Source organism: Brienomyrus brachyistius, chromosome 4 (genome assembly GCF_023856365.1).
Source record: "Brienomyrus brachyistius isolate T26 chromosome 4, BBRACH_0.4, whole genome shotgun sequence".
NCBI lineage: Eukaryota > Metazoa > Chordata > Actinopteri > Osteoglossiformes > Mormyridae > Brienomyrus > Brienomyrus brachyistius.
The window spans coordinates 18,477,430-18,499,074 of record NC_064536.1 but is presented as its reverse complement, the minus strand read 5'-3'; the positions used below and the strand labels follow the sequence as shown (position 1 = coordinate 18,499,074).

Below are 21,645 nucleotides of genomic sequence, written 5' to 3'. Positions count from 1 at the left end.
AGGTGAAAGTAGCCTGGTGTTGGCACTCAACACCAGTCCCAACACACACTCATACAACCACCGCAGCTGCATTATGGGTAATTCAGAGGTATCGAGTTACCTGAGTGCATTGTGGACTGGAGAAGGAGAGAGAACATGCATATTTCACATGCGTGCACACAGCTGAGTGCAGGGATTGTACCCGATGACTGGCTGCAGGGCTGGCTGCTGATCCACCCCACCCTGAATACACCGTTCATGTGAGACACAAACAAGAACATGAGGTTCTTTACCAAAACCGACACCAGACACCCCCACTCTCTTAGTATAATTAAATATAAAAGCCAGTGGAAACGACTATTCTCATTCATTTTTAATCCTCTTCTATGGTTGAGGGACATGCTGGAAGAGGAACTTCACACCACAATAGTCGAGTATGAAAATAGGGTCTGATGGCTCGACATGTAGAGTATTGAGTTGTCAAGCAAATGCTGTACCTTCCAGTCCCAGGAACATGTATAAATTGTTACCCCATTGCTGTAAATCTCTTGGCATATAAGCATCAGAAATTCTAAACTTGACACAGGATTGTTTTCTCAGAAACATCTGACTTTAATGATTTCATCCATCTCATTTAGAGTACATGGAAGGTTGTTAACTATGTTTTTTTTAACAAAATCAATATAGTTAAATAGCCCAGAGTTGTATTTCTGAATTAAATTACCAAATCGGAGAAAGAGATCCACAAGTAAGTGAACATCAGACGTCTCCAACATCTCCGTCATATTCCTGGAATCTTGTGCTCAAAGTTCACCTAAATATTTACAAAATGACATCAACAAAACAGCAAGGCTTCTATAAATGGCTTTAAGTTCTTGAGATACGGGCCGGTTAACCCGAATATGACATGCATTCACATCTTAACCAGGTTCATGTTTCATAAACCAACTTTTATGAAAGTCACAGTTTAAATTCATTAATGAAATAAAAACAATATCTCTTAAAAGGTGCGTTATTTCGAAATGGTAATGAGTTCTTCACTCTTTAATGAATAAATAAATGAAGATGCAGCACGTAAACACCACACATTATGTTTTTCTTTTCTTTTTTAATGTACACAGCCACTGAAAGAGCGAAATACATACAAGCGTTAGGTAAGGTGTGTGGATTCGGGTCCACGATGCCTTCAGAAGAGCTGCAGGAGAGCTTCTGTGAAACTAGGGCGAAAGCTCTCACGTGGTGATCATGTGACCTGTCAGCTGTCTTTAGGCAGAAAGCAGCAGAGCTGGGGGGGGGGCTGCATATTCACACCTCTGGGATGGAGTGGTCCATCAGGCTCTTTACAATGCTGGAGGACATCCTGTGATAGGAGATCGGACATCAGCATGATCTTCAGGAGAACTCCACCACAGAAGGTCTATATTATCTCCAAGAAGCACAGGGTTCTTATAGAAACATGTCAGGATGCTAGACGCCACGTACATACATTCACAAGCTATAGTAAAATATGGAGATGCTGATTCACCATTCATCTCACGTCATTGGACTTAAGGATACAACCACGAAACCCAGAGGAAACCAGTTTGGGGGTTGGAACTCAAATCCCTATGTCCCTTTTGCTACTCATTGAGCCACCCCACCTCAAAACCAATGTTGGGGTCCGTTTCTCAGGCAGAAAACTGGAAACTTTATATTTTATAGGGTCAGTGGGGCTCACTGAGTAGACAGGCTTCTGATTCTGCAGGCTTTACTGGAGAAACCAGCAAACTTAAAAAAACACTGCAAATAAGGCAGTTGTGTAGATAATTCAATTACAAACATCAAGCTATGGATTCTCTAAAGGTTTTGGGATTAATTCAGGTTTGGTGTTTGTACCAGTTCAGTGGCTGACTACACTGCACTATCTGCCTCACTATGGATAAGATCAGCGGGCCGGTTCTGTTAGTACTTACTTCTTCATCATGTGTTCAAAGATAATGGCAGGCATGATGGTTATGGTGACCACATTTCCACTGGTGTTCAGTATGTCAGAAATCTGTGGGTCCTGTTGACGGATAGATGGACAGATGAAAGGGTTTAAACCGGCTGTTGTGTGAGTTGTGTTTCCAGCTGGATAGATGAGTCATCAGATGAGCATTATCTGTGACCGAGAAGAGCATCACATGTGTGAGTTTACGTTATGGGAACTGTTGCATACCGAGGATTGCCCAACTCCATCGCAGATGTCTAACTAATATGTATCTGTCTCAAAGTTCAGTGAATAAGACATGTTCTGCTTTTATGTATATCTAAGCACTTTGGATTGAAATTTATTTCTCTGTGACAGAACAAACTATACAAAAAATTCACAGTTAGACCCAAAGTTTTTCCTGGTTAGGGTCAAGGAGACTGGGATTCCTGTCCATCGCAGGACACCAGGCAGGGAGACACCCTGGATGGGATTCCTGTCCATCACAGGGCATACAAATGGAAACCCACACAACACAGGGAGACCTGCATACACACAGAGGTGGGATAGAAACACCAACTCTAAAGTCCACTCATTTCTGGACTAAGCAGTGTGTGGTTCAGTGGGTTATGTCTGTGATCAAAAAGTTGTCAGTTCAAATCCCCATTTTTTAAGATAAATAGTGACTGCTACATAAAGAAAATTTCTGCTCTATTAAGTGCTGTTGGACAGTGTGTATGACTCTGTGGAATCACCACTGGAAAAACGGCATGCATTCTGGGAAACAGAGTGGGCGGGCGCCGCAGGGCTCACCTTCAGCCCGATGACGTTTTGGCCGTTGACCTCGCAGATGTGGTGCTCAGTGAGGAGCCCATTGCGGGCGGCGGAGCTGTCCTTCACGATGAAGGTCACCTTGCCCTTCTTGAATATGAATCCCAGCTGGCCGCCGGTGTCCTTGTGCAGGGTGATGGTGCGCTCAAATGGCCTAACCGTGGCGGGAGGTAAGGACGTCAGCTTAACCGTGAGTAACGAGGAGGGGGTGGGGAGACATAGAGGGGGCGGGGCTACCTGTCCCGGACCACGAGCGCTATCCTCTCAGCTGCGGCGCTCTTCAGCGCCTTGTGGGCCTTATCCGTGCTCCAGCCAGCACAGTTCTCCCCGTTGATCTGCAGCACCTGGTCCCCGAAACGCAGCCCGCCCAGGGCAGCTGCGGTGTTGGCCTGCACCAGCTGGACGAACACACCCTGCAGACAGCAGTAACCCATTCAGACATCTTACAGAATTGCCACCTGGTGCAATCTGTAGCTAAAGGGACTAAGAATCTGTGCCCTCCAGAAGGTTGTGGGTTTCGTATCCGATGTCCTTAAGGTTTTGGGTTTGTGTCTCATTGGCAGAGTAATCAAATTGAAGTCTAGGCCCTTAACCCCAATTGCTCCAGGGATGCTCTCTGGCTGACCCTGCTGTGTGGTCTGGCACACTATCCTCACTTTGGAATCTGCCGCAGTATCAAGGTGACCCTTCAACCCAACACAGGATGCACAGGGTGGGGGATAATCCAGATGGAACTTCAGTCTCTCAAAGGGCACGTTTATATATTTCAGCCAAATGACAGACATCAGTTTGCCCGGCTGCAAATTTTCACAACACATGAACTCCACATGCACGGTCAGAGATGGGATTCCAACCCCCAACTCTGGAGGCACGAGATACCAATATTTCCTCAGACTAACATCCATTATCAATACCGATGATGCTTATACTGCGCTCCATTAACCTTGGAGGTCAGAAGCCGGAGCTGGGAATCACATGACACCCAAGTTAACTGTGTTCCATTTACAAGAAATTGGAAAGACATTTAGCAATACCAGGGATCCGTGTCAAACAGCAGGATTCAGTACTTAGCTGGATAACTTGTTAGATTTAATTTACCCTATTCTAAATGGCCTTTATCTTCATTCACTTACACTTAGCCCAGCTGACCTTAAATCCAACAAGTAATCCGGCTAAGCAAGAAATCCTGCTTTCTTAACCATTGTTAGCAATACTGACTGAGAACAACGCATTATGTGGTATTTTATATATAAAAATACTGTAGCAACCAGTCAAAAGATACCGTTTGGACATTACTGTGTATGTGATCAGTTTAATGAAATAAAGATAAGACATAAGTGCTAACAAACAGTATAAAACTACAGATTTAACTTCTGTGGATAAAGGGTGCGACCATCTTGAATTCTGAGGTCAGGGTTGCAGAGATTCCTCTGACTTTCCAAGTCGGAATTCCGACATCAGGGGGCGTTCCAGTTGAAATGTTCAATAAGGAATTCGGAATTTTCGACTCTTCAGTTCAAATGGAAGGCAGCATTATTCATGGTTGAGGACGGGGGTCTTACGTTGTCCACAGATTTCAAGCGCAGCCCGATCTTGCCGTCCATGTCTTTGCACAGGATAAGCTCGCGGACGCCCTGCTTGATCTCGGCCCTGCGGAGGCCGCAGTCATTTCCCGTTACTGGGGCAGTCATGCAGCTGAGAGCAGATGGCCTCGTAGCAACCTGCTATAAAAAATAAAAAAAAAACATAAATAAACATTCTGGACAGCATGACGTTTCACAACAAAACCATGTACCACCGAAGCACCATTTCCAGAAAGTTTTCCTTTATTCAACAACCCAGTTAAGTGGTGTTTATTAGTAATATAATGTTTAATCTTTGGTAGATAGTGTTTGATGTTAGACTTTTATCATTCCGGAGACATGACTCATTGATCCCTTTGAATCGCCAGTAGTTTTCACTTTCAGACTGACATAAACATGAAACAGGAGTTTGTGTTCTCTGGGATTGATTACACAAGATCCCACACCGTTGTTTATATATTTTTTATTCTTCAGTGTTCTCTGTTGGGACTTTTTCCCCTGTGAGTGATGTATGTGCTTTAGTCATAGGCCAGTCATTATTCATTCTGCTTTTTGCATCTCTTTAGTATATTGCACTCTTAAAATTTTGCAATGCCACACCAATACTGCTCATATGTTTCTGGTCTGACACCTCTTTATTTTAATTTATTTTTATTCTTTATATATTTTTTTACAAAAAAGATTCTTATCGTTAGAGCTATACGAACAATCTGCAATCCATCAAAAATCTTACATTTTCTCATTAATGATGAGCATGTCTGTATATAGTGACATGCTGTGTGTCACAGTGTGTCTTCAATCAGCTGCCTGCCTCTTATACCAATGCTCCTCAACTGATTCAGACCCCACGTGTCCTTGGGCATTAAATCACGACCCATTTGATCCTTTGTTTTCCACAAAAATTAGCGCAGCAATAACAATCAGAGCACAGTAACAGTAACACAATGCCTTCAAGCGCTGTTCAAAATGTCCTACATTAGGAAACATTTTCAAAATGATTTATTTTTAACCAGGCATTTAGTGACCAAATGGTGATGGTCCCACAACCCACGTTTGGGTCACGACCCACCAGTTAAGTAGCAGTGGGGCAGACCATATGTAAGAGGCACATACCATATGCCCGTACCACAGCCGGAGCACTGCACACAGGGTGCGGTGACCTTACCCCGGAGCAGTCTGCAGCTGGCAGGGAGGAGAGAGCCTGCCGAAGGGCATCCTCAGCGAGGTTTAGGCCCATAAAGTCGCTGAGCTCGGGGTACAGTCTGGGGTAGAGGCCTGAGGGGTTAGGGGTGCAAGCCAGAGGAAACAAACAAAAGCAGGCAAGTACATTACCGGACGGTGGGAGACAGGAATCAGCACAAGCTGGGATCGCAGCAGCTTCCAGCTACTCCTAAACCCACCATTAGTACTGCAGGTCATAGTCCTGTTTCATCCATCCATCAATCCATCCATCCATCCGTATAGTCATCATCCATCCAGTCATCAGTTAATCAGTCCATCCATCCATCCATCCAGTTAACTATCCGTCCATACATCCCATGCATCCATCCCTCCATCAAAACATACTAAACCAGGTCAGTGGTATAATATTTTACTATTTTACATTAATACTATAGACTGACTAGTCAAAGGTCATCGTGTATTTCAGTACTTCAGAGTCATCCTGCAGAGACAGCAGTCAGTCGCTTCAGTGGCTCCCAGTAAAATCCAGGGTGGACTTTAAAGCAGCCCTCAGTAACACAGAGTACCTCTAATCCAATAAAACCCCCCAAAGTGGCGTAACTCAGAGCAAATATTGGTATCTCGTGCCTTCAGAGCAAAGCTTGGGGTCTGAGCACAGGGTCAGGCCATTTATCGCCCCCCGGAGCATTTTTATAGAGGCTAATTGTCTTTCTCAAGAACCCAATAGAGATGTGACTATTCTGCTGAGGATGGGATTTGAACCAGCAACCTTCTGATCACAAGCACAGAGGCCCGACCTGCTATGCCTCACACCGCCCCCTAGAGGATGCATAAGCACACTTCCAGCTAGTCATGTTGTGGGGTTGCGCCATGCTGGATACATGAGGACATAGGTTCATAAACCAGGCATATACTTAAGACAACTATAGCCATAATTGGGTAATTCCAGAGATAAAGGCAAAACATAGTAATTCCGCTTGAAGTGATTATGGACAAAGTCGGTAGAATGACCCAAAATGCTCAGCGGTGGAGTGAGGATCGCGGGAGTAATTGCCTTCCTAGACTTACCGCTGGCGTTTTCCCCGGAGGTCTGACCCGCTTCAGAGAGAGCCGCCTGCTTCGCCGTGACCGACGCGTAAGAGCTCTGCGCCTGAACAGGACATTCGGGACATTTTGGAAATTAAAAGAAAAAATACTCTCAAATTCATGACTCTTCTTCACACCCAAACATCGTTATGTAGCTCACCTGCATGAACTTATCCACCTTCATGTCTTCTAAAGATGGATACAGCGACATTGTTGCCAGGAGGGGGGTTTGGGTGGATTGCCTGGGCACTTTGGAGAGGGACAGACTGTGTAAATAATCTGTTTCTGGCCTTTAATATTTTACACCTCCCCACGTATCTCTTGGCAGCCTAATTGAATATGCACAGAGTCCAGGTCACGGTATATACCATGCGAAACACAAAACGGAAGCTTAAAAAATGCGTTTCTATATTGTATGGCATTTTAACTAATGTTTACATTAAATATTATAAATCCTGCTCTGTTACAGTATGCGGTGACAGCGATGCGGTTCTAGGCGTGATCTGCAAGCCGTTGGCCACGTTTTATAATGACGATCCAGTGAAAAATACAAATGACAGCGGTCTTGTAGTTATGTTATAAATAAAATTAAATAATAAACACCTTTAGATATTGTGTTCTGTGTCGTTTGGGCGTTGTTTTATCACGCAAATTGTCATTCCCTTCAGCCTAGTGTGCTTCAGAAACGTATTTCTTAATTGACGCAGTATTTATGGATACGCTATTTCGACCAGATTTCTTAATATCTTTAATTAAAACTCCGAATTAATTTTCGACACTTCGCGGACGATGTATTGTTTTTCTCCCCCCGTTTTTGTTTAGATTTTACATCCGTCCGGCAAAAAAAAAAAAACCGGATGTATCAAATTCGCTTAAAGCCAATATTAATATTAGATACTGCACAAATAGCAACGGTGATGCGCACTCACCTTAAAGACGCTAGTATGGCTTTGCCTTTCCGCCAGCAGGTATCAGACGAGGCAGATTTCCGATTTAATGGCCGCAGTAAATAAAGCGCGTATGTCTCCGTGTGGCCGGATGCTGGCGTGCTGACGATGAGCAGCACCGACCTTGATCATCCCACATCCATGCGGTATCCTTATTACCGAGCCCCCCTCGCAGCGCCCGCTGCCTGCTAGCATCATATCTGCACTGCTCTCCTGTTAATATCCACACTTCGCATCCAACTGATCATTCACTCCAATACGGGGCTTATTATAATTGGTTTACGATACAATGTAGGTACGTGCACACACATATAACGAGTACATATAGGTTAATGTGGCACAAGATATTCAATAATGAAATCCGGACAACCGTACGTCGCACATTTATTCGTTTATTAGTGTTTCCTGAGGGCAACTCCTATTAATCCTCTATAAAAATGTATTGCTTATAATACAATCGAATACTCGTATTCGCAACAGAAGATCGTTTTAATATACTGTATATTGGGGGGACACGACCGCCGAGTATTCGAATGTGCTGACAATGACCATATATATATTTTATACGGCCTTGGTTACCCCCCCCCCCCCCCCCATTGTTGACTCTTGCTTTATATTATTTTGAAAATACATCAACTAAAGGAAATGATTTACTATGTGTGTACTAACTTCCACGCATTGATTCTGATGTTAATTAAGTTAATTGTGTTGTCCTCACGTGCATTAAAGTGCTGACAATATTTGAAATGATGCCTCAACATTATTATTATTACTGTTGTTGTCACCAACTTTCACTTCGATCTCGCAATAAAGGTGCAAGAATGATTCCAGTCAAGGAACAAATTTATTAACAAACTGCATTGTTCTTTACATGACTAATATCAAAGCCTGTTGGGCACAGAGATAAATCAGATGCCACTGCTTAAAAATTTAAGCTTAATATACCGTACCCTAAGGAACGGAAAGCACAATAGCATCCTATTATACATTTTATTAGGTTGTCTCCCCCATCACTTTCAGACATGGTAAAAACGTCTTAAAACACATTCAAACAATAAAAATGGGGAAATGGTGTAGCACGCTCTCAAAGTAGCTGTCTGTTTTCCCATCGTGCTCCAATGCTACTATAGGGACGTTCAAAGACAGGCTATCATTAGCCAATGATATGTTTTCAATCGATGATTGACAGGGGAGATGGCATTCTGAGGGCCAATCAGCTGTCAGCTGTGGTGAGTTCCAATGTTGCCCCGCCCCTGTATGGATCCCCAGTATATAATCAGCCACTTCTTATGAAGAGTCACTTCAGTAGCACAACACCTCAGTATTTTTCCTGCAAATGCACTCTTGTTTTGCTGGGAAATGATCAGACTCAGAGGCTCATCAAGAGACTTCACAGGTTGCAAAGTAATCCAGGCGTCCAAAAATGACTATCCCAAAAAATACATTTACATAATCCCACACCTCTACCTGAAATTCCAATTCACAGTTGCTAAGTCACATTATGGTGTTCAAAATGTAAATTTTAGTTGAATGTGTTAGCGATTACGAGTTAGCAAGGCTTCACCAGTTGATGATATAAGTGCACCAGCTAACGTGGAGCTTACAGATGTGTCGGGACCCATCGTCTGAGTCTGTATCTAAGGGAAATATCTTGCTTGGGTGGCAAGATGCCCAGACCTGCCCTGGTGCAGTCTGTGGTCAAAGGAGGCATTGTAGGGTCTTGTAGCTCCATGTCATAGTAGCAGAGAGTCAACGTGAGAAACTGCTTGATCTCATTTACGGCAAAGAAGCGACCGGGGCACTCACTGACCCCGGACCCAAAGGGCAGGAGGAAATGCCGCAGCTTCCTCCCGTTCTTGTAGAAATCTGTCTTCCTCTGCCCATTCTCATCCAGGAATCTGTCGAACTTGAATTCCTACAGGAGGCAGCCAACCATCATATTCAGGGCACAAACACATTATAGATCTGTTACTGTATCTAAGAGAAACCCTGCTTCTTCCATCAGACGGCCTGACAGGGAAGCGTGATTTGTCACTCCACAGAACACATTTCCATTGCTTAAGAGACAAGTGGTGCAGTGCTTTACACCACTCTATCTGATGTTCAGAGGTAGCAAGTTCAGGTCCAGAAAGTAAAAATCCAGACCGTGATTTACTTTCAACCAACCAGTCGAGCATAAAGAGTCACAGTCACAGAGTACTAATCTGGTTGGTTGACAGTAAATCATGGTCTGGATTTTTACTTTCTGGACCTGAAATTGCCACCTCTGCTGACGTTTCACATTGCGCTTAGTGATGCACTCTGCAGTTATTGAGTCAACAGAGCATTGGCAAATTTTACACACAATGCACCTCAGAATTTGACTACCCTACTCTATTACGTTAAATGGTCTGTCACTTTGTGGCAGAGCTTCAGTTGTTGCTACATGCTTCCACTTTGCAATAATGCCACTTTCAACTGACTATGGACAGACTGTGTCTCTAGCAGGAAAAAATTTCACAAACTGACTTAAGGCAAAGGTGGGAGTGTCTCAATACGTTTGTCCACGTAGTGCACGTTTGACTCGTAACATGTGCTAAACTCAGTATGATCACACTAATTATGCAACATGATAATGAGCTAATTATCAAATGAGAAAGAGGTCTGAGACATGAACAAGTGGGATGTACCGTGGGATTCTCGTAGATCTCTGGGTCCATGTGCATCATCTGTGGGAACATGGCAATGTGGTCCCCTTTGCGGATGGCAACCATCTTGCTGGAATCAAGCGTCAAGGTGAAGTTCTCGTTGGCGACGCGGATCATTATGGAAGCACTTGAGAGCCGGAGGGCTTCCTCTATGATGCTCCCTGGATGGAGTGAGAAATAGGACTAAATGAAGGGGCTATATAATGACAATGTGCCCCCGTGAGGTGTGTATGCTGCCACCACAATGAACCAGCTAAACTGCCCCCTACTCAGATGTTTCAAAAACAAAATAAATAGCCAGCGAGTACAGTCAGAAGATCGTAGCTAGCTAGCTGGTTAGCAGAACATGCTGCTTCAGCATCTCCTAAATCTGGAATGTTGTGTAGTGATGATAGTGGCCAACAGTCGGCCCCCTGATCACCGCTGCATGAACTTACTTACCCAGCACAGACATGCTGTCTAGCTGGTCTTTAGAAAGGACCACCGGTTTGTCCAGGTGTTCTGGCGTGTGGCCGGACTCCCTCAACACTCGGTCCACCTCAGCCTGAGCAGCCCTCATGGCATCTGGAGACCTGGAGTAAATGCAGAGAGGGTTCATAGTCCTGAACCTAAACATAAACATGTTACATAAGATATATTAACTCAACTAGTCTTCACTAACCATCCATCCTTCCATTCATTTTCCAAACTGCTTATCCTACTGGGTCGCGGGGGGTCCGGAGCCTATCCCGGAAGCAATGGGCATGAGGCAGGGAACAACCCAGGATGGGGGGCCAGCCCATGGCAGGGCACACTCACACAACATTCACTCACACAAAAAGGGTCAATTTAGCAAGTCCAATTAGCCTCAGCATGTTTTTGGACTGTGGGGGGAAACCGAAGTACCCGGAGGAAACCCCACAACGACATGGGGAGAACATGCAAACTCCACACACATGTGACCCAGGCGGAGACTCGAACCCGGGTTCACTAATCATGAAGAGATTAATTTAACTTCAATGAGTGGCTTCATATACACATTTCAAAAGAAAAATGACACTTATACACTTGGACCCTCGCATGCTAAAACAGCTCTCCGTTTATCCTGGCCGGGGTCCCAAGGACAATGGAGCAAATGTTAAATCATGTCATCAAGTCATTCTGGATAAAGGGGATCAAAACAAATACAACCCCTATAAAATAAACCGATCATCTGTATTTACTAGAGAAAAAACTCTTTCTGTCACTGAAACAAACATACAATCAAGTTTATCCAGTTAAATTCATCCAATCAGATTTATCCAATGATATGTGGCTACCTTAGCATGTAGTACAGGCTCCAGAAGGTTGCAGGTAAGGTGTTGGCTTGGGAAGCCCACAGGATGCATAAGTGTGTCTTGGCTTTGCCATTCTCGTCGAGCTCCTCCATTTTATCAAAAGCCTGAATCCTCCTCTCGATGAGAGCCGATAAGCACTTGTTCCTCTTCAGATGTCGGTGGTGGAGCTTCTGGGCCAGTGCCTCGCGGGCTCGAAAAGCCTTCAAGTGTAAGTGTATGGGGAGTCCGGCCACCATCTCGGGCAAGGCCTTGTCAAAGGCATGGAAGTCCTCCATGGCCTGTCTCATGGACAGCCACTGGGGGGCGCCACAGCCACCGCCGCCAGTCACCAACGCCTCATCCTCTTTGCCGAAGAGAGTCAGGTACCCAGCCTCGAACATGATCCGGTCCACGAAGCGTTGCAGGCCCTCGGTGACCCAGTTGAAGCTGTCGTCCCTGCGAATCACCATCTGGATGTTCTCCATCATGGTGGAGATGAGCTGCTGGAGGACAGGCCCTTGCAGCGTTTGTCGGAAAATGGGGTGGATGTCCCTGTAGCTCCCACTGTACATGGGGGCGTTGAAGTCGGCATGGCCGAACACCTGAGGGGCAACAAGCATTAGTGGCTATCAGCGGATGAAAGATGTAACTGGGGGGATTCTGGAAATGCCACACATAGTAACTGCAGCTGGTGTGTGGCTCTGTGGGTCAGGGTGATCAGAAGGTTATTGGTTTGAATCCCAGAGTGATTCATCTCTTGGGCTCTCGAGCAAGGCCCTTAACCCCAATTGCTTCAGGTAATTTCAGGCAACCCATTAGGCGATTTAGACCCAGAGCACCATCTGAGCGACTAAGCAAACTGCCAGCCTACCCCAACACCCCCCCTCCCAAAAAAAAAAAAAAAACATGTAGAGTGACATTGTCTGCATGGTTCAAAAGTGGAACTGGGTGGTGATGTTTGTTGAGGGGGGGGTAGGAATGTCTGAAGCAAGTCTTTGATCCTCCCTTGTCTGCGGTTTTTAATAAAAGTGTCTCCTAATTAAATGTGAACAATTACATCTTACTTAACATTTCCAGTAAGGCTGGATTTTGTGTGGGAAGTTGAATAACTTGAAAAACTCACGTGGCATGAAAGAAAACCTCACAAACAATTTTTCTTTTGTACTTTTTAGGCCTTACTTCAGCATGTCACTCTCACCCGGCATCCACCTCCCTGCGGCCTAATGCCTGACCTGATATTCGCAATACCAAGCCAAAGAATATACCAAAGGCTGTCACCAGAGACATACCGTTAAGCACAAAATTATTTATACCCATGCCGAATTTTGATGTATTTAATGAATTATAATTTGCCTAGTATAGTTTCATCTGGCAGTAAATGACATACTGTAAGTATGTGACGAAAGATGCTACATGATTGGTTTTCAGCCAATGGCCCAGGCAACTTTGTCAGAGTAAATGGCATCATGAAGAAAGAGGACTACATTAAGATTCTGGAGGAAAACATCAGACAGTCGGCAGGAAAATTTTGCCTCAGGCAGCATTGGATCTTCCAACAAGACAATGATCCAAAACATACAGCCAAATTGGTCAAGAAATGGTTAACAGAACATAATATTAACATTTTGGAGTAGTCCAGCAAGGGTTTGGACCTGAATTCTATCGAGAATATGTGGAGGGAACTGAAGTCTAGAGTGATGGCAAGGAAGCCTTCCAACCTCAAGGACCTGGAGATCTTTGCAAAAAAGTCCAAAATCCCATTGGAGACATACAAAATGCTTGTTAGCAATTATAAGAACCGTTTGATTGCTGCAATGACAAAATAAACCCTTTGCCATTGATCATTGAGAAAGGTATGTACAATTTTGGACATGGCATTTTCATAAACATCCATATAGCTGTTTTTTATTTTTATTTATATCTTTTACTATCTTTTATCAGATGTGTATGCCATTTCGAGCCAGAAGACACCTATTGAAACAAATAGAAATTCATTATAGATCATTATTTGGCATGGGTATGAGTAATTTTGGGCTTAACAGTACTTACAGTTTCAATCTGGATAAAACGGAAGACTTAAAACGAACGACAAGTCAACCGAATTCTTCCCCGCCGCACGATCCGCGTCTACGTTACAGACAGACTTAACGTTCCCTTAATGACGGATTTCAAACATGTTACGGTTAAGTTAACTCTAATATTTGAGGACTGTGACTACTAACTACACAGACAGCTTAAAAACCACAGATTTCACAGCACTTCCTAGGATTGTCCATGTATCCTGTCCGTGAAGAAAGTGGAAGCGAAGAAAAAAAAAGCCTGCGTTGTTTTCTACTGAACCTTGTTACCAAGGCAAACCATTGAAGAGAGCAACTCAAAAAGAAGACATTGTGAAGCATTATAATTAAGGCAATTATAATCGAATTATAAACACGTTCTAGCACACTTTTATGAGTTATTTTTTGTACGAGTCTTTCGCGACTAATTAAACTGATTTATGTGCGAGTTGATGGGAGTGGAGAGGGACTGCAGCGCGTGAACTTTACCTTCTGGGAGAATCCCATTGCAAACTTTTGGAAGTCAAGATTCCTTCCCTGGCGAAACACCGCGCTATAGGAGAAAGGATCCGTCACAAAGGTGAAGTATTTCCCGGCTATTTTACAAGTGAAAATGTCTCCGTATTCCCTCTGGATCGACCTCAAAAATTCCAGGGGGTTTTTCCCGTATTCCAGCGCAACGCCAAGAAAGGGGATCCAGCCGTTCATTAGCGGAGGTTCATCCTGTTGCCTGTGGGGATGAAGACATTTATGTCAAGCAGGTAAACTCTCTACCAGTAGTTACATTGTATATAACTGTCTATAATATAAGAAAATGAAAGTACATGAATCTGAGTAAATACTTACGAATAATTCAGATTATTTAGGATCGTTTCTGTCTAGCACTGTGTCTGCTGGGTACGATGTACATCCGATGGCATCAGTATATTATTATAATAATTTATAATTATTATTATTATTATTATTAGTCGCTACAACAACAATACTAAAAATAACATCGCGACTCCCATCGGGAGATGCGGTCTGAAGATGATTGTATCATTATATTAATTAATAATAATCAGCTGTATCTAAAGTTTTCCGAAACAAGAACACATACGTACGGTGAGCCGAGCGCTGTACGCGTCGCTGAAGCAACTCGGCATTTTAAATCTTTAATTAAACTACGACAAACACATCAACGTGCTATGAATGCTTGCCGTCCAAATGCATTACAATAAGCACTCACCTTTTCCTGAATCCACAGAGCTTCAAAACCAACAAGATGCACAAAAAGAGTATGAAGATGTGGATGCTTAAGGCGGCCATGGTGAAGTGTTTCTTTCTCGGTTCACCATCGCAGGGATCTGACTGAACCTAGCGGGCTTCGCTCCTCCCAGCTAATGGCAGAGGTGGTCTCAGGAAAGAAGTAGGAGTATGAAAGCTGAAGAAAGACTCATTCGGGTAACTGTATATTTTTCAACAAATCTGTGTTTTTAAAATCCTGGTTTAATACTGGTTTTACTTGCAGAAGGCTACGATGAGCAGCTGGTTGCTTCCAAGTTCTAAATTTCTAAAACTGCAGAACGCAAGAATGAGGTGAAGCAGGAGACATTTCATACGAACAGAAACCAAAATGCAGAAGCGACTTTCTAATGCCAGAGCTGACGTTAAATTATCTGATAGATTCTCATGAGTCGTAGGGTGACATCAAGTGACAGTTAAAAGGAGTAAAAGGAATGGGAAACATTAAGTGCAGGGGTGAGGTGCACCGCTAGGACAGTTCGCATCAGGTTGCTAGAAGCGGGACTGAGCGAAGTCGCATAAAGCAACAAGGAAGCTCTTTATTAATGAGAAACAGACAATCTGGCTGAAGTTGACAAAAAAAAGTATGTTATTCACTGACGGACACCCATAAATTGAGAAAACAAATATTTGTGCTGTGGTCTCTTAATTTTTTTCTGTAGCTGTATATTAGTATTATAAGTTAATATATGTTGTAACCGTCACAAACTAGAGAAAAGACTGAGGTCCCTATGAAATCAAAGGACCATTAATGACTTGAAATATATTTGAAAACGAATATGAAAGTATGGTGATGCAAATCCTTAAAATTAGAGAGGAGTGAAATTCTAATAACGGGGAAATATAGATTTTAATTATAGATTAATCTGTCAAATTCACATATAGAGTATATGGCAAAAGGTATATGGATGGCCCTATTAATCATGCCAGATTGCCTAATTAAGATGGATTCATTGCTGACGCTAGAAAATTATCTTACAGTAATGCAGGGGGACACCCTGGACGGGATGCCAGTCCATCACAGGGCACGAGGCAGGGGGACACCCTGGGCGGGATGCCAGTCCATCGCAGGGTACGACCCTGGACGGGATGCCAGTCCATCATAGGGCACGAGGCAGGGGTACGACCCTGGACGGGATGCCAGTCCATCATAGGGCACGAGGCAGGGGGACACCCTGGACGGGATGCCAGTCCATCACAGGGCACGAGGCAGGGGGACACGCTGGACGGGCTGCCAAGCCATCACAGGACGCACACTTCACAGCTAAAAATTATTGCCAGTGTGTGGCACAGTGGGACTGGTGTTTGGGTATGTCTCTGCAATCCAGAGACAGAGATGGTTTGATTCCTATCCTTGCCAAAATTGTTACACCTCTACTGGGCTCTTGAACAAGGCCCTTAACCCACCAAAATGCTCCAAGGATGCCCAATAAATGGCTAGCCTGTGCCCTGTGCTCAGACCCCAGGCTTCACTCTCAAAGGAGGGCAAGATGGGATAACTTAAAAGAAGCGTCTCAATTGCAAAGAAAGCAATTACTATGCATGCTTGTGGACCATGAAAGTTCACTATCAATATACACTATATGGTCAGAAGTATGTGGACACAGTGTTGCCCAACACCATATTCTGAAACCAGTTGTGTTAATATGAGGTTGATTGGCCCATTGTCACTATAGTAGCCTGTATTCTTTTGGGAAGGCTTCCCATTAGATGCTGGAATGGGATTTAATGCCATTCAGGTTTCTGCGAGCTTGTATTGATGTTGGGTGATCAGGTCCCTTTCTGTGAGCTTGTGTCTCCTACCACTGAACTTGCTCCCAGATGTTTTGACCTTCTCAGTCACTTAATTTGCAATTGACCAGGGCACCGCTAGCATGGCAGAAATGTGGCAAACTGACAGATGGTGCCCTGTGGCAGTGCCAAGTGGGAAGGTCACTGACCTATTCTGTACAACAACTCGTTCTGCTTGCTAATATTTGTTGCAGCAAATTGCTTTATTGTGCGCTTAATGATACACCAGTGTCACCAATGGGTTTGCCTTAATTAAGCAATTAATAGTGATGTCCACATACTGGTGTCCATATTTTGCAGAATCTCTCTGTCTTTAGTCGTCTTTACATCTTATTTGTAACGATGCTCTGTCGCATACTTGCAAAACTGCATAGGCAGTTTGTGGTGACATTGGGACACTTCTTACTTGCTTTGGGTGATTGTATACACAGTCTAACCATTGCGTTAGAACTTTCTTTTGTTACACAACTGGCGAGAAGTTTCCTTACAATATTCTATGTAAAACAGCCAATGTTCTTTCAAAAGTCTAGAACATGTCTGGCATCTAAAGCATTCTTAAAGAATAAATGAGATATTCAGTGAATTGATCTGCGTTTATTTTTAGACACAGGTTTTAATAGCTTCGGATTTTTCGACTGGGGCTACTTTGCACCCATAATGCATTGCAGCAGAGAAGCCGGAGTTCACTGTGGTTCACATGCCTTTAAAAAACATTCTGTCATGTAATTGTAAACTTATCTTCACAAAGGAATTGGGACGCGTCTTTGTGCTCTCTTACTAAACGTGGGCTTCGAACAAAAGGGGAGTTTGGGTTATCTAGGACACAGGGAGCCCTTTAAAAATGCTTTGCTAGAGAAGAGAGACATTATTCATAATGTCGCTAAAAAGTCTGCTTACATAGCCAGCTGCACAACGCTACAGGACACTGGCTTGAAAGAGGGATAAACAGACTATTCAGTAGCTAGAAGACGGTGATTCCCTAACGCATGCCAAGGGGAAATGGTCAGAAAAGGAGAAATGGACAGATGCAATGAATGAGTACGAAGCATTTCTTGACCCATAAAAAATCGGTACTTGAGGGGGCATATATATATATAGACACACACACACGCACACATACACACACACACACACAGACAGAAGTACAACACACGAAGTACAAATAATGAACAAATATAGTAGTTACTTAAGGTAAAAGATTTGTCACGATTCATTAATGATAAAGAAACACGAGATCATTATTTCAACTCAATTTATTTTCATATGGTGCCTTTACCAGAGTCGCCCCAAGGCGGTTTACGTGGGTGTGTTGTGACACATTACAACATCATTAAGAGAGAACAATACAAAACAGGGAAAATGAAAGAGAAATTAAAGAAAGAAATCCATATGACAAAAGAGGAGAGGAACCAAAAACCCCCAAGTAGGGAGAAAGCAAAACTGTAGGGGTCCAGGGTCAGTTGCCCCCCCCCGGGGATGCTAACACATGGAAAAAGAAATAGGTTTGCTAAATAAGGTGCAAACTGTGGTGAAGGGAAAATCCAAAGCACCTGCCCGTGTTGCCCGAATAATAAAAACTGTCGATCCGCTTTTGTTCTTCTGAGTTTTCGATTACCAGCGATCACACTAAATTGACCGAGGGGATCCCCGGTCGGCAGAATTTACGGAAGGGGAATCCCGGAAAGTGTTTACACAGATCTGGTCTATAATTTCAGCTTAATTTTTAACAACATGATATGAAATGAACAGGGGTGGCGTTCAAAAATGTAGCCCGTTATTGTTCATTTTTGTACTAGTTTTACATTTAAATTACTGGCCTCAGCACTGGAAATAAACTTTGGGATATTTAATGGAATGAAGATTTGTATCTTATTTATTAATATTTTTTTTACCAGCGTCGTTAATATTCTTTCCGTAAGGCATTTGCAACGTGCAGAATGAACACTCAGTGAACGTGTATAGATTCTATACTCTGAAGTGAACACATACAAAGCCAAAAATGGTCTGGCACCATCCTATCTAAAAGACCTCATCACACCCCGTACTGCGCCCCGATCTCTCCGATCCTCCAGCACTGCTAGACTGGTCCCACCACCCCTCAAGTCACAAGGACGACACACATCTCCTGGCACCTAGTTGGTGGAATGAACTCTCCCTTGATGTCCGAACAGCAGAAACCTTGGCTATCTTCAAGCGACAACTCAAAACTTTCATTTTTCAGAAATACCTGAAGTAGTACTCTGTATTCTTACTCAGCTCTTTTCCGTGTGTGTGTATGTGTAAAAAAAAATTGTTGCACTTTCTCAACAGTGTTCGGATAGATGGTATTCATAGCTTGGGTCCTTATTGAGCTAGAATTGGAAAAATTCATCGCAGCGTCTTAAAGCACTTATCGCTCTGGCTAAGGGCGTCTGCCAAATACTGTAAATGTAAATGTAACACAATTAAGTTGAAAAATGAACATTATGTAATGAGTTGAATAACTGAGTTGCTGAAAGCTTACAACCTATTTCTGTAACACACTGGAATCAGTGATAGCACTCTCAACCGTCAAGCGAAAATATTTCATAAAAGCTATATGAGCTGATAGACTTTTTTTTAAGTTAGCATCGGATTACCATTGATCCCAAAACGGCCAAATTTACTAGCTCCCCACACTAACCACTAGATGGCAGCATCTTCCACGTAATGGTGATTGTACAAATACATGGGAATTTCATGTTTCACGTATAGCCCATATTTCTGCCTTATGTGAGTCAAGCACAGGGTCTGCCATTTTTCCAGGAGCTCTGGGGCAGTTTTGGGGATAAGGGCTCTGCTCAAGTGTTCAACGGTGATATGATCACTCTTCCATATATGGGATTCAAACCAGCAGCCTTCCAATCGTAACACACAATCACACACACCACCCCTTATTTTAAGGTGCTGTGGACTGTTCCTGTTATCTGTTTATTATTAACAGGCAAGTTGATATCACTATAATTAGGGGTGGCAGAGGTATCAACCCTGCTGCTGCAGACTCTGTTGTCTTTTTGATTTCATCTGACCTGGAATTCAAATACACACTAATTAAGTGAATATGAAGAACCTAGTGAAAGTGATTAATTGTCATTGTTGACACTCCATAGCACAACAATGAAATGTGTCATCTGCATGTAACCCATATGTGACATAGCAATGGACAGCTATAGTTTAGTGCCCACAGAACAGGACGTGAAGGCAGTACTTTGCTCAGGGTACCTCAGTGGTACCTTGCTGGTCGGGGAATCAAATCAGCAACCTTCCAATCACAAGTGCACTTCCCTAACCAATAGGCCACCACTGAATAAAAATGATGAAAAAAAAGTGGGAAAAAGAGGTGCGTTTTATTCAGGAGCTTCAGGTGGTTGTTATTCAGTACCAGCTGCCAGTACTGCCCTTGCCATTCAGTACCAGGTGCCGATACTTCCCTTGTTATTCAGTACCAGGTGCCAATACTGCCCTTGTCATTCAGTACCAGCTGCCAGTACTGCCATTGTCATTCAGTACCAGGTGCCAGTACTGCCCTTGCCATTCAGTAACATGTGCCGATACTCCCCTTGTTATTTAGTACCAGGTGCCGGTACTGCCCTTGTCATTCACTACCAGGTGCCACTACTGCCCTTGTTATTTGGTTCCAGGTACCAGTACTGCCATTGTCATTCAGTACCAGGTGCCGGTACTGCCCTTGTCATTCACTACCAGGTGCCACTACTGCCCTTGTTATTTGGTTCCAGGTACCAGTACTGCCATTGTCATTCAGTACCAGGTGCCGGTGCTCCCCTTGTCATTCATTACCAGGTGCCACTACTGCCCTTGTTATTTGGTTCCAGGTACCAGTACTGCCATTGTCATTCAGTACCAGGTGCCGGTGCTCCCCTTGTCATTCAGTACCAGGTGCCAATACTGCCCCTTGTTATTTGGTTCCAGGTACCAGTACTGCCATTGTCATTCAGTACCAGGTGCCAGTACTCCCCTTGTCATTCAGTACCAGGTGCCAGTACTGCCCTTGTTATTTGGTTCCAGGTACCAGTACTGCCATTGTCATTCAGTACCAGGTGCCGACACTCCCCTTGTCATTCAGTACCAGGTGCCAGTACTGCCCTTGTTATTTGGTTCCAGGTACCAGTACTGCCATTGTCATTCAGTACCAGGTGCCGGTACTCCCCTTGTTATTTGGTTCCAGGTACCAGTACAGCCATTTTCATTCAGTAGCAGGTGCCGACACTCCCCTTGTCATTCAGTACCAGGTGCCAGTACTGCCCTTGTTATTTGGTTCCAGGTACCAGTACTGCCATTGTCATTCAGTACCAGATGCCGGTAATCCCCTTGTCATTCAGTACCAGGTGCCGGTACTGCCATTGTCGTTCAGTACCAGCTGCCAGTACTGCCCTTTTCATTCAGTACCAGGTGCCGACACTCCACTTGTCATTCAGTACCAGGTGCCAGTACTGCCCTTGTTATTTGGTTCCAGGTACCAGTACCGCCATTGTCATTCAGTACCAGGTGCCGACACTCCCCTTGTCATTCAGTACCAGGTGCCAGTACTGCCCTTGTTATTTGGTTCCAGCTACCAGTACTGCCATTGTCATTCAGTACCAGGTGCCGGTACTCCCCTTGTCATTCAGTACCAGGTGCCAGTACTGCCCTTGTTATTTGGTTCCAGGTACCAGTACTGCCATTTTCATTCAGTACCAGGTGCCGACACTCCCCTTGTCATTCAGTACCAGGTGCCAGTACTGCCCTTGTTATTTGGTTCCAGGTACCAGTACTGCCATTGTCATTCAGTACCAGATGCCGGTACTCCCCTTGTCATTCAGTACCAGGTGCCGACACTCCCCTTGTCATTCAGTACCAGGTGCCAGTACTGCCCTTGTTATTTGGTTCCAGGTACCAGTACTGCCATTGTCATTCAGTACCAGCTGCCAGTACTGCCCTTGTCATTCAGTACCAGGTG

General features: G+C 43.9%; 2 protein-coding genes and 1 long non-coding RNA gene across 5 annotated transcripts; 1 reads left to right on the top strand and 2 right to left on the bottom strand.

The window, feature by feature from the left end:
• Positions 1 to 567: 567 nt before the first annotated feature.
• LOC125739640 (syndecan binding protein (syntenin)) lies at positions 568 to 7,819 on the bottom strand. 3 transcript variants are annotated; one of them, XM_049009961.1, is made up of 9 exons: positions 7,539 to 7,819; positions 6,770 to 6,858; positions 6,592 to 6,673; positions 5,507 to 5,616; positions 4,321 to 4,479; positions 2,996 to 3,171; positions 2,741 to 2,912; positions 1,932 to 2,023; positions 568 to 1,339 (listed from the first exon to the last, which is right to left on the bottom strand). In XM_049009961.1, the coding sequence occupies exons 2-9, from the start codon at positions 6,818 to 6,820 to the stop codon at positions 1,285 to 1,287; spliced, it is 897 nt and encodes a 298-aa protein (XP_048865918.1). In that variant the 5' UTR covers positions 6,821 to 6,858; positions 7,539 to 7,819; the 3' UTR covers positions 568 to 1,284. The 3 variants fall into 3 exon arrangements, with proteins under 3 accessions (XP_048865918.1, XP_048865919.1, XP_048865917.1); XM_049009962.1 differs by having other exon boundaries at positions 4,321 to 4,482; positions 6,592 to 6,667; positions 7,539 to 7,818; XM_049009960.1 differs by having other exon boundaries at positions 4,321 to 4,482; positions 7,539 to 7,815.
• Positions 7,820 to 8,381: 562 nt separating this feature from the next.
• LOC125739638 (cytochrome P450 7A1) lies at positions 8,382 to 14,961 on the bottom strand. Its single transcript, XM_049009957.1, has 6 exons — positions 14,824 to 14,961; positions 14,085 to 14,325; positions 11,542 to 12,140; positions 10,685 to 10,815; positions 10,226 to 10,404; positions 8,382 to 9,471 (listed from the first exon to the last, which is right to left on the bottom strand). Exons 1-6 carry the CDS (start codon positions 14,901 to 14,903, stop codon positions 9,157 to 9,159), a joined length of 1,545 nt encoding a protein of 514 aa, XP_048865914.1. The 5' UTR covers positions 14,904 to 14,961; the 3' UTR covers positions 8,382 to 9,156.
• On the top strand, positions 14,231 to 17,238 carry LOC125739656 (uncharacterized). Its single transcript, XR_007397221.1, has 3 exons — positions 14,231 to 14,356; positions 14,842 to 15,038; positions 15,861 to 17,238. It is a non-coding gene; the product is annotated as an uncharacterized LOC125739656 (long non-coding RNA).
• The last annotated feature ends 4,407 nt before the right edge of the window (positions 17,239 to 21,645 follow it).

Coding starts and splice junctions, on each gene's coding strand:
- LOC125739640 (XM_049009960.1), bottom strand. CDS start 6,820: ATGTCGCTGTATCCATCTTTAGAAGACATGAAGGTGGATAAGTTCATG. Junction 4,483..5,506: donor CAGCTGCAGACTGCTCCGGG/GTAAGGTCACCG, acceptor TATTTTTTATAG/CAGGTTGCTACGAGGCCATC. Junction 1,340..1,931: donor TTTGAACACATGATGAAGAA/GTAAGTACTAAC, acceptor CTCCTATCACAG/GATGTCCTCCAGCATTGTAA.
- LOC125739638 (XM_049009957.1), bottom strand. CDS start 14,903: ATGGCCGCCTTAAGCATCCACATCTTCATACTCTTTTTGTGCATCTTG. Junction 10,816..11,541: donor AGCCTGTACTACATGCTAAG/GTAGCCACATAT, acceptor CATTTACTCCAG/GTCTCCAGATGCCATGAGGG. Junction 10,405..10,684: donor AGACAGCATGTCTGTGCTGG/GTAAGTAAGTTC, acceptor CACTCCATCCAG/GGAGCATCATAGAGGAAGCC.